The 13,398-nt window shown below is 34.1% G+C and overlaps 1 protein-coding gene across 2 annotated transcripts in view; it reads left to right on the top strand.

Moving 5' to 3' along the window:
• The window catches only part of plppr2b (phospholipid phosphatase related 2b), a 100,879-nt gene extending 92,403 nt beyond the window's left edge, over positions 1 to 8,476 (top strand). The window contains exons 6-8 of one of the 2 annotated variants that reach the window (XM_056459469.1): positions 3,217 to 3,393; positions 4,311 to 4,459; positions 7,847 to 8,476. In XM_056459469.1, the coding sequence (XP_056315444.1) occupies positions 3,217 to 3,393; positions 4,311 to 4,459; positions 7,847 to 7,955 (435 nt within the window). In that variant the 3' untranslated portion in view covers positions 7,956 to 8,476. Of the gene's footprint in view, positions 1 to 3,216; positions 3,394 to 4,310; positions 4,476 to 7,843 lie in introns of both variants that reach the window. The other variant, XM_056459470.1, reaches the window with a different exon arrangement.
• Positions 8,477 to 13,398: the final 4,922 nt, after the last annotated feature.

The following is a 13,398-nucleotide window of genomic DNA, read 5'->3' as shown; positions in this document are numbered from 1 at the left end:
TGTTAGCCGTATCAGTTTGAGCATGAATAAGACAGAAAATGAAACCTCACGCCTGCTCTAAAATAAAATCTGATAAGTGTCTTACACATATATTCGGAATAAGCATGTGTAAGTAATATAAAATGTTCACATATCTTTAGCGAGTTCATTATTTGAGATGTCGCACTGAAAGCGGCCGCATAGAGAGACTTCAGCGCTGGTGAAGATTGTGGGTGTTTACAGTGGTTTGACGGATAAATATGAATTTGTAGCTAAATTGTTAGTGATGCCAAACAGCATTTCCTGTTGTTTACATCTTTGCGACATCATACCGTTAATGCTAGAAACAATGCATGTCATAGATCAATTTTAACAAATAAAAATACTAACAGGTTGTGGCTCACGATCCACACCTTCTTCTATTATGGTTGGAGCTGCCCCTTCTCTGAGGAGTTTTTAGCCGAATCCAGCACTGAACTGGGAGAGATTCTGGAAGCTGTCCTTTGTCAAATGCTAGCTATATGTTTTTTATAATTCTCTGGAACATAATTAGCACTTCTCTCTTTGTGTCGTGTCCTTTGTAAGCCCAAATACAGAAACAGAACAAGCTCTGTGGAAAAAGCAGCGTTTGGACGGCATTTTAGCTTTCTCTGCTATAACATTACAGCCCCAATGCTGCGTGGGGTGTTTGCACCATTGTAACGTGTGATTATATTTTTACAGTTGTAGGTCAAAGTGTATAAAAAGGCTACTTCAGACCTACCATGTTAAATGGATGCAGAAGTATACATTGGCCTTTAGAATAGTCCTAATCCTCCCCCGTTACAGCACATCTGATTACTTGTACATCCTGTATTGCTAGTTTCAAATCAAATTCTGGGTGTTTGCATGCTCTCCCGTGTTGGTGTGGGTTTCCTCCGAGTGCTACGGTTTCCCCCACAGTCCAAAAACATGAACTATAAGTGAATTGGGTAAGCTAAATTGGCTATCGTGTATGAGTGTGTGTGAATGTGAGAGTGTATGGGTGTTTCCCAGTACTGGGTTGCAGATGGAAGGCCATCCGCTGTGTAAAACATGTGCTGGATAAGTGACCCCTGATGACTAAAGGGACTAAGCTGAAGGAAAATAAATGAATGGCTAAAATAAGTATGTGTGATTCATATTATATTAAAAGTGTTATACTATTAAGAGTGAGGATCTACATGCAGTTTTATTTAGAAACGTCAGACAGGCAATGGTCAATGGGTACAAACAGTGGCATGAGGACAATCCAGAAGCGTAGCCAAGTCACAGGCAATAAGGTCGGTACAGGCGGCAATAACATAAATGAGTAAACAAGGCTAGGGTCAAGAAACTCAGAAAGACTAGACAGAGAACACTTCATAATGTTACAGCAAAACAGGACTCAGCAAAGTGTGAGGGAATGTGAGCAGTGTACATAGTATGTGTAATAAGTCTTTGATTAGCTACCAGCTGTGTGTGTGTGTGCGTGCGTGCGTGCGTGCGTGCATGTGTGTGCGTGCGTGATCATCAGTGATCTGAAAACAGGTGTGTGTGAGGTGCATGGCCGGATTTGTAGTTCATAAGGTGACAGAATTGTAGTCTGGATGATGGTGCATGTTTACCAGCAATCTGCAAATCTGGATTGATGGTGATCATGACACAAACTAATGCTGGTTGACAATTAATCAAGCAAAACATATATTGGAATAATTGGCGGTTTATTCTGCTGTGGCGACCCCTGATAAATAAGCGACTAAGCTGAAGGAAAGTCAATGAATGAAATCAAATTTTTATCAAAAAACAAACCAGTTTTTCTAAAAACATACTAGTCCCTTAGTTTAGTCTTTAGGGATAAAGGCTGTTCTATAAACTATAGACTGAACCAGCACAGAGAGAAATAGCAAAGTTGGCAAATGATCAGATATTTGCAGTACGTTTGAGGTGTTGCGCTGATGTGCGAACAAAATCTGTTATAACCACCCTACAACACACAGCAATGGATAATATGAGAGACGTACATGTGAGCGTGTCTTAAAACATGGCAGCTTTTTTATATGAATAAAAAAGGATATACATGACAATATAGTTGTTTGTTTGGGTGAAACATAGTTTTTGATTTATTATGTAACTAGGGATGTAACGATTCACGACTCATGATGCAATATGATTCATATCACAATTCATGATTTAGTCACAATTTTTTTACAAAATTATTTGAGACAAAATTACGGTGAACAAGAGCACTTTCATTTTTCTCAAATGCTGCACACTAAATTGGGATTTTAACTCAAAATCCAAATAAAAAGTGAATAATACAAACTAAAGAAGACTCTTTAATATAAACAAACTAAAACTTTGAATGTGCAGCTAAATTATAAATTTAAAATGAATTCCAAATCACAAAAGAGCAATACAAATTAAAGAAGACTAAAATTAATATAGACAAACTAAAACTGTGACTGTGCTGGGATCCGACATATTTTAAAAATTTTAGTTTCTGACCAACTTAAAACCCTCTAAATGATAATATTTGTTTAGGAAATTTTGAAGAAACCTTATCAGAATAAAATATATATGATCATTTTCTTAAACCTATACCCAATAGATCCAGTAAAGTGTCACATTTGCAAGTGCTCTCTTAATTTTTTGCATGTTTGTTAAATATTTTTCAGATGATAAATTGTACTGCATTTTTTCTCTAATTTCTGATTAACGGATAGAAGATTTTTTCAACACGTTTCTAAACAATAGTTTTAATAACTCATTTCTAATAACTGATTTATTTTATCTTTGACATGATAACAGTAAATAATATTTCACTAGATATTTTTCAAGACACTTCTATACAGCTTAAAGTGACATTTAAAGACTTAACTAGGTTAATTAGAATAACTAGGCAGGTTAGGGTAATTAGGCAAGTTAATGTATAATGATGGTTTGTTCTGTAGACAATCCAAACAAATATTGCTTAAGGGGGCTAATAATTTTGACCTTAAAATGTTTTTTATATAATTAAAAACTACTTTTACTCTAACCGAAATAAAACAAATAAGACTTTCTCCAGAAGAAAAAAAATATTATCAGACATATTGTGAAAATTTCCTTGCTCTGTTAAATATCATTTGGGAAATATTTAAAAAAGAAGAGAAATTCAAAGATGGGCTAATAATTCTGACTTGAACAGTATCTACAGTATGTACCCATGCATACTACTGTGTGCGTATTTCTCTGCAGATGTATGTGACTCTGGTCTGGAGGACTAAAGGCACACGGCTGACCAAACCCACTCTTTGCCTGACTCTGCTCTCATTGGCTGTTCTGGTGGGCATCGTGCGTGTGGCTGAATATCGCAACCACTGGTCTGATGTGTTAGCTGGATATCTGACTGGAGGAGCCATCGCCGCTTTTCTGGTGAGGATCTCATATTAGCACATACTGTACTTATGTCATAGCCACTAGATACAGTATGTGCTGAAATAATATTGTGCTGTAGTAGAAAATTCCAGCGTGCACAGTCCAAAGACATGCACTATAGGTGAATTGAATTAACTAATTAACTAAATTGGTCGTAGTGTATGTGTGTGAATGCAGGACTGGTGTTTCCCAGTGTTTGGTTGTGGCTGGAAGGGCATCCGCTGTGTAAAACATATGCTGGATAAGTTGGCAGTTCATTCCGCTGTGGGGACCCCTGATTAATAAAGGGACTAAGCCGAAAAGAAAATGAATGAAAGAATAAAAAATTATATTACGTATTCATTTAATATTCATTAAATAAATGACAGAAATTTCACCTGCCGTTCCGGCATATTATATTTAAAACAAACAGAGAGTAAATTGGGCCTCAGCCAAAGTCTCACGCCACGTCAGAGGGTGAAACAGGTCACACCTGTATTACCTGTTTAACAGCTAATACTAGTCCTCAGGTGCTTAGTGAGTCTGCAGCTAATCCACTGGCTTTACACTCCATCCTTCATCCTCTTAAATCAAGTCCAGGCTGGGGCTGTGCAATATGACAATATACAGTCAAGCCCCAAATGATTCATACCCCCTGCAAATTCTGACCAAAAGTTTTTGTTAAAATGTAAATACAAGCTTAGAAATATTTTTTTTACACAGTGATGCCTCTTGTACATCGTCTTGTTATCTTTTTGGAGAAGCCTGTGTCATTTCCGGTCCAAAAAATAACTTGTTGGTTGAATAAAAGTAACTTTAAGTCAGAATTTGCCAGGGGTATGAATCATCAGGCTTGATTCGTCCATCATATGGACAAAATTAAAAAGTCTATCATTAATCAATAATTATTAACATTCTTCTCCACTTATCTGCAGGTCACCTGTGTGATCAATAACTTTCAGCAGACTCAGTCTCATGTGCCACGTTTACCTCCACCTGTGCTGCCACCACCGCCGCCGCGGCCCGAGCCCTCGCTCAACATGCCCATGGTGGCCATGCCCTGCGTAGAGAGTCCACTCGAAAAGTTAAGTGGCCCTCAGGTAAGGGGAGACAGGTAGATTGACACCAGGACGGGGAGGGGTGGAGTGCATGGGAAATCTAAACCAGAGCTAACGGCTAACTCTGATGCATAATAATACTAAACATACAGATGAAGTCAAAATGTTTAGCCCTCCTGTTAAAATTGAAGTGCTGTTTAACTGAGATTTTTCACAGAGAAATCTAAACATAATATTTTTTTAAGAAATCATTTTTATTAACTAATTACTTTTGTTTTTGCCATGATGACAGTACATGCTATTTGACTAGTTATTTTGAAAGACACTGGTACACCGCTTAAAGTGCCATTATAGGCTTAATTAGGTTAATTAGGTTATCTAGGCAAGTTAGGGTAATTTGGCAGGATATTGGATAGCAGTGGTTTGTTCTGTAGCCAGTCGCTAATAATATTGACCTTAAAAATTGTTAAAAAATTTTTTTTAAAAACTGCTTTTATACTAGCCAAACTAAAAGAAATAAGACTTTCTCCAGAGGAATAAAGATTATAGGTAAAACTGTGAAAATGTCCTTGTTCTGTTAAACAGCACGTGGGAAATATTTATTAAGTTGAATGAAGTCTAAATCCCACATATCTGTGTTTTTTAAATTATGAATCCATAATGTGATAACTGATATGAAGTATAATGAAGATATTATGTATTACAAAGATGAGTTTGGAGCATTGTTTTTGAGGTTGTCACAGTTTCACTTGTCTATAGAGCCACCACCACTTGTGAGTTCTAAAACACGTTTGGTTTCCATTTGGTTAGTTTTGTACAGTGGCTGAGAGAGCTCAAATACACTGAAAATAGAACAACATTAAAAAAAACTGAGAACCTGTGTGTATGTACCGTATGTTGTTAAACTGATGATGATGTTTTCTCCATTTGTTCGTTTTTTTTATTTATTTGCCTGTGTTTTCTTGATTTGCAGCATGTTTGAGCTTGACCTTTGTTTTTGTTTTATTAAATATTTTCTGTAAGTTTTTCCAGAAACTACAAACTAAGCTTTCCAGAACATTGTAGTTTTTTATTATTATTTTTGAAACAGCTTAAAGAGAACCTGAAAGTGAACATTCCAGGAATATCCCCTAGTGGCAATGTTCTATTTATGTAATGAAAAATAACCTGACTAACCAACAGAGAATGTTCTGGGAACAAGAAACTAATGTTTCCAGAACTAAACATTTTTAGAACCTAAACTTGACCACCACTGACTACCTTTCAGGTGAAGTTCAGACTTCCCTGGGTGCAGAATTGTGACAAATGTTTGTCTAGAGTAGACTAAGGTAAAAGTGGAATGAATTAGCATCACTCCTCAGACTGAGGTCACATTTCAAAACATCTGACCCAACATTGGCTCATTCTGAAAACATAGCTGGATATACATTTCTGAAAATCATGAATTATGTAGCCAGAAATACATATGGTTGCATTTCATCTTTAAAACGAATGCTATGAGGCGGTATGACGCCGTTGCTTTTCACGCTCACCAGCTGACATATTACATCCGTATGAATGGCTTTCCTGCTGTTACCAGTTTCTCCAGTGGCTCACCATGTACGTCCGTGGACTTGAGATGCAGATAGGAGTTGACCGTGACGAGGGGGTTCAAGTCAAAAAGACAAAAACAGAAGCCAAAAAAAACCAAGTAGATAACTGGGTGAGAATGTGGTAAAATCTGAAAACGTGGTTTAGGGAAGGAGGAGTGTGGGTCAGTCGATTAGTCAGCTGATCGGTCAGTCAGTCAGTCGACAGTGGATTTACGCGAGAACAGGCGCGAATGACACTCGTGAGGGAAATTTGAGATCAGAAAAAGCATACACAACGGCCTCTTGTGGATTTGCAAAAACAAAAACTGCAAAAAAAACATAGCTCCTGGGACGTATTTGGAGCTCTCCAGAAATGTATATAGCAGTACATAATCAGAATGAGCCTGGGTTGATCAGACCTGTATCAGATTTAAAGCAGATCGTTCACCCAAAACAGAAAATTCTGTCATCATTGTCATCATCTGTCACCACTTGCTCAAAACCTATTTGAATTTCTCTCTTTTGCTGAACACAAAAAGAAGATATTTTGAAGAATGTTTGAAAACAGCTACTATTGACTTCTGTAGTATTTTTGTTCCTACTATAGATCTCAATGGCTGCTGGTTATTAAGTGCTTCAATTCAAGTTAATCCTTTAAAAAAAAGTTTTGTTAATCTTCAGTCAAAATCTGACCATTTACTTCTGTGTGTGCAGTGGTAGTCCTTCTCTGTTGATGTCAGTTTGATGCCTTCAGCCACATTATTCTTAACCACGTTCCTTTTACCGTTAGTTTGCTATGAGGGAATGATGTGCAAAAAGAAAGCCCCGCCCTCTACTCAAAGGTTTGACTCCCTTAATTAACGCTTGGTCCTCCCTTAAGGACATCAAAACAAGATGTATAGGGGGGTCGGCTCTTTAATAGTAAGAAATAGCTTTCTCTGATCTCTGATCTATATCTTAAATATTAATAATTTAAAAATGTATAATATAAATATTATTTAACAGTCTCAAACTGGCAGTTCTAGAACACCAATAGACATCTCAAGTATTCACAAAACACTTTCTTGTAAAATAGACGTTTATATCTGCATGAAGCCTAAAAATTGTTGAAAAATTAGACACATCATTTGTATAGTTTGACCCACAGTAACCGCTAAAATACATCACTAAATATCCCTCAAAACACTGAAAACGTATATATTTTATTAATAAATGAGATATAATTTAAATGCATTCATAAATTTAACACACTGAAGCATGTATTACCAAACTACTACCAAACAATTGACCCCCTCCATCGTCCGTGTCATTCGGGTGGTACCTTTTTAAAAGGTACACATTAGTACTTAAAGGGTCCATATTGGTACCTCAAATTGGTACCTAAAATTTTCAAGAGGTACATATTTGTACTTTTTATGTACTAGTGCATTGCCTTGAGGTATTAATAAGGACCCTTTAGTTACAATCTTGTACCTTTTGAAAAGGTACCACCCCCATAACAGCTATCGTACCTTTATTTTTGAGAGTGTATAATTCGCACGCTGGTTAAAAGTACCTGATGATTCCAGACGTACATCAAACTGGTACTGAATATTGAGTAGGGGGCGGGGCTTTCTGTTTTCAATCTGAAATAAAAGTTTTAGCAACGTCCGGTTCACTTCAAAAAATGTGAACAACCACACAAATAAATGAAACCACTGTGAATAGCCCTATATATAGTAACCTTGAATGACTGAGATTCTAAGCAAGCGCTGCATCCCTCAATACTAAATAATTATCGTGATCCAGTGCTCTGCTTTTCTTGCACCCTTTCAGAAACTCTGTGTTTTGTGTTCTCAGCAGGTTCCAGGGGTTTTATACACAGGCATCACATGACCATCAGCCATACCTGGCCCCCATCCCTCCAGATGTGCTCATCCACTCGCGTCGCTCCATCTCCAGCGCAGTCTAGACGGTCCTTCAGAGTCCAGGACATGTGCTCGTCCTCGACCCTCGCTCACCAGATCATACTCCACGCAGGTCTAGAGTTCTGACCTCTGACCACACAGCAATAGCCACTCGTCTCGTCCACTTTACTGTGTTTAGGTGAGAGCGCTCCATGTCCACGTCTCAATCTTCCCTTGTCTTTTGGGGAGGTGTTTTAATTCTGACTTACACAAACAAACAATGAACAATACAGTATTTATTCATCTTAGTTAACATTAGATAATGGAAATAAAGTGAACTCACAGTGTATTAAGTGATATAAATTTGGATTTTAATAACACATTAGTAAATGTTGAACTATGATTAATAAATGCTGTACAGGTATCGATTATTATTAGTTCATGGTAATAAATACATTAACTAACATTGACTAATGAAAGATGTAGATGTATGGGTGATTCTACAATTGCAGGTACTGTACTTTTAGTGTCCAGAGTTAATATTTCTTTCAGCATTTAACAAATAATTTTAGAAACATTTATTATTTCAATAATTGGTCACTCATTATCGTTATTAAAATGATAATAATTAATTAATTCATATTTATTTTAAAAAGTAATGCCACCATGTCACTAGTTTAAATTAAACAATTACAAGACATTTTGGTAAAAAATAACACTTTATTTTGATGGTCCATTTGAGTATTAGTAGACTGTCTGCTTAATATCTGTTGATATGCTCCTTCAACAGACATTTAACTGACTATAAGAAACTTTGCAAGTACATGTCAATTTACAATAACCCTAACCCCAACCCTAACCCCAACCTAACAATCTACTTATAATCTAATGACAATTAGTTGCAATGTAACTTAAATTCAACAAACATACCATCAAAATAAAGTGTGACCAAATACACTGACTAATTTAGACAGGAAATCATCATTTTCATGTATTTAATTATATATTTTTGCATAAAATATAATGTTTTGGACTGCAACATCATCTGAGGCATGATAATGAGTGAGCAATTATTGAAATAATTCAATTTAACCATTTAATGTTAATTAAAAATTATTTATTATGATTATTTATTGACTGATTCTTTAATAGTTATTGTTATTTTGATATTTACTGATTGACAAGCATGTCACTTACTTCACAGAAGTATATCAACTCTGTAATATTAGAAGAGAAGTAAAATCCAATATTTTGAGTACATAATAATATATGATAAACACTGACTAATTCAGTAATGCTGGATGGGTTGGCGGTTCATTCTGCTGTGGCGACCCCTGATGAATAAAGGGACTAAGCCAAAAAGAAAATAAATGAATGAATGAATGAATTTACTTTTCTTCTAATGTAACAAAATGTTAGCCAATCAGTGGTTAAAATGATAATAATTAATTAGGAAATAATTAATTAGGAAATAAATTTTTAAAAGTAATAATTATAATAAATAAATGGTTGTATTTTTTAAATATTTTATTAATTGGTTAACAATTATTATGGATCAGATGTTGTTGCATGCCATAGCAATATAATTTCTGTAAACAAATAATCATATAGCATATGAAAATCATTATTTATTATTGTCTGTTTTATTATATATTTTTATGTACTCAAAATATTGGATTTCTCTTCTAATGTGATATAATGTGATATAATTCTGTAAAGTAAGTGACATGTTTGTCAATCAGTAAATTATTAAAATAATAATAATTATTAAAGAATCAATCAATAAATAATCATAATAAATAATGCATAATTAACCTTAAATGGTTATATATAATTATTGTAATAATTGGTCACTCATTATCATGAATCAGAAGATGTTACCGGCCCTTAGCAATATATTTTTTGCAAAAAAGAAAATCATGATTTATTATTGTTCGATTTAGTTTTTCCTATTGTAAGTTATTGTATAATCACAATATTATGAATTTACATATTTAAATTAACTTTTCTTCTATAATATGACAAAATTAACCTAATTCTTTTAAGTGACATGTTTGCCAATCAGTGGGTTATTAAAATGCTAATAATTAATGAATAAATAAAAAATTAATTTATATTTATTTTAAAAAGTAATAATAATAATAATAATAATTTAAGTTAAATGGTTGTATTTTATTATTTGACAGTTTTTCGCTTTGATACATTTCTCAGAACAGAATTGAATTGCATTTCTCAAAACAACACTTACAAATAGCAAAACACCATGGATTACTTGCAAAAGCCAGTCTCTTGCTCAAAATCCTTAGTTCATCTCTCAAAACTAAATTTCTGTGTCAATGAACGTGTCAGTGCCATCAGAATGAGAGGTCCTTGTGTCATTGTGTATGGATAAGACAGTCAAATTACTTAGTCATGTTGTCAATATAACAGGTCAGGTCTTCTGATGTAAACTATGGCAAATTTTTTTTTGTACTGTAATTTGTTGCCAGATCATGTCACTGTGATACAGAAAGGAAAAGAGAGCATGCGCATGAAGAAAAAACAAACCAAAAATAGAAATGTGAACGTAGGACAATCTGCTTTTAGATGCACCTTCATTAAAAAATGTCAAGATTCACCTGGGAGAAATGTACCAATTGTAGACAGATTTAGAAAAAATAAAGGCTAATGGAAATGTATAGTAAAATGCATTATGACAAATATTATGACAACTTGTTCAGCCATTTTGAATGTAAAGAGTTTTCCCATGAACAAACGATTAGTTGAAGTTTCACAAACTAATTTCGAGAGGAGCACATGATAGGATTGACTACAGCTGATCACTATCACTAATCACTAACTAGCCAATCGGATCATTCCAAATTTATTATAAATATTCAGCCTAAAACTTCATTTCTCATCCTCGTTTTGGATCTGAGAAATGTACCAAAGCAACTGAGAAAAACTGTAATACATGGTCACCGATTATCATGGATCAGATGTTTTTGCAGGCCATAGCAATATCATTTCTGTAAAAAAACGATCATATCGCTAACAATCATGATTTATTATTGTCTGAATTAGTCAGTGTTTTTTATTTTACTATATATTGTTATGTACTCAAAATATTGGATTTTACTTCTATTCTAATATTACAGAGTTGATGTAATGATTCTGTAAAGTAAATGACATGTTTGTCAGTCAGTAAATTATTAAAATAATTATTATTATTAAAGAATCAATCAATAAATAATCATAATAAATTATTTATAATTAACATAAAATTTTTATATTTTAATTATTTCAATAGTTGGTCACTAATTATCATGCCTCAGATCCCATTACAGGCCAAAACATTATATTTTATGCACAAAATATATTATAATTATATACATGAAAATTGTGACTTGCAGTCTAAATTAGTGTGTTTTTTCCAAAATGTTTTAACTGTAACAGTTATCTAAATATCTGTAACAGAGTTGACATAATTCTGTAAAGTACGTCACTGAATTATTACAATTGTTTAATTTAAACTAGCAACGTGGTGGCTCTGTGGTTAGCACTGTTGCCTCACAGCATGAAAGTCGCTGGTTTAAGTCCCGGCTGGGCCAGTTGGCATTTCTGTGTGGAGTTTGCATGTTCTCCCCATGTTGGCATGGGTTTTCTCTGTGCTCCGGTTTTCCCCACAGTCCAAAGACATGCACTATATAGGTGAATTGAAGAAATTAAATTTGCCATAGTGTATGAGTGTGTTTGGGTGTTTCAGCTGGAAGGGCATCCGCTGTGTAAAAAATCTGCTGGATAAGTTGTCGGTTCATTGTGGTGTGGCGACCCCTGATGAATAAAAGGGACTAAGCTGAAGAAAAATAAATGAATAAATGAATAATTTAAACTATTAAAATATTCACAATAGGAAACCTGAAATAATTTATTTTAGAAAATTAACATTTTCTTTTAGTTTTTGTCCCTAAATTTGTTTCATGTTAAATGCATCTCCAATTGTAGAATCACCCATATGAACATTCTGTGAACATTATATAAATATTTTATATCCCCCCATCCAACAGCCATACAGAAACTGAAAATCAACTGTGAAATTGAACATTTAAATCAACATTTAAGAGCGAAATGAGTAAAAGCAACTCTATTTTTTGAAATATTGATTGGTAGGATGTAGCGACACTACTAGTGAAAGAAATTAAATAGATTATTAGCACTATTTTTATGGCTAAGCATTTCAATTAAGTATCCACAGGAAAGTATTTCATTATTCAGAATTCTGATAGAGAATCAATAGAGCTGTACAGAGGCTATAATATATTTAAGAAATGACATTCAGCCTGATGATGTAAAGGAGGCTAAATATGTACAGGATGTAGCAAAATGTTTTATATCTTACACTGTATAAAATGTGAATGTTTTCCCTTCGGAATATTCCTGTTAGAATTATTGAGTCAGCTGAGTGATATAATCCAGAACCAAAAACACAGAGACTTTAAGAGAAATTACCTCAGGTTTCACCCTAAGGTTAACCGTACATATGTCTCGTCACACGATTATATCATGTTTTGGTTTGTTTTTGTGTGTGTAAATAATTTTTCACTTCATATTTTTGGTATTTCACATACAAATAGCATTGCTAACGTTATCATGGAACAACTTCAGTCTGTAGAATTTACTAAACATTTACAGAGACTTGTGAAACACTCGTTTTTTTTTTTCTTCGAGAGAGATTGGGACTGCCGCCATTGTGAAACCGTACTGAGAGAAACATTCTGTAAAGCTGTTATCAGGCGTTTTATCTATTGATGTAATTGGCTATTTTGTAAGCCAGCATTTTTTACATAGTTTGTCCGCTGGAGGAATGGGATAAAATCTCTGTGTGTCAACATGGTGCTTGAATGTGACTGTTCAGGTATAGCTCCCCTTTCATTTTGTACAAAAATAAATAAATAAATGACGGACTCGTTGTTAATAAAGATTTCAATAAAAGCAAATGGCTTGAAGTTTTGATTGCAGATCGCCCCCTGCTGGTGCTTGATGAAACTTTAGACCGACAAAAAAGTAAACATGTTACCTTAAAGATGCTTTAATATCGTTTTAAAATGTGTTGTCAACAATATCACATATAATATCTGTATTTGTTTGTACAGTGGTGGGTATAATACAAATTGTAATATGTTTGTAGTTGCTAATTACAAATGAAATGGTAAAAATCGTTGTTAGCAAGAGATAATAATCCAATGTTATGTAGTCTAACCCAATGTATTTTTGTACAATACCTATGTTAGGTAATGTACAGTAATCAGACCACGTGATTACTTTTAAACTAATTCAGATCGAGCTTGTTTATAACAGAATTAAATGGGATTGATTTGCACCATGCTGACAGAAAAAAAGGCAAGAAAATATATTCATTTTTGGAGAAATATCAAGCGTTAAACAATACATTAGACTAAAGTTTTCAAAATTGTATATTAATGAGTTGAATGGGGTTTATAAGCTTGTTAAAATGTGTCATTATTAAGG

Source organism: Danio aesculapii, chromosome 6 (assembly GCF_903798145.1).
Source record: "Danio aesculapii chromosome 6, fDanAes4.1, whole genome shotgun sequence".
In the NCBI taxonomy this organism is placed as follows: domain Eukaryota; kingdom Metazoa; phylum Chordata; class Actinopteri; order Cypriniformes; family Danionidae; genus Danio; species Danio aesculapii.
This window is presented reverse-complemented; position numbering and strand designations above follow the sequence as displayed.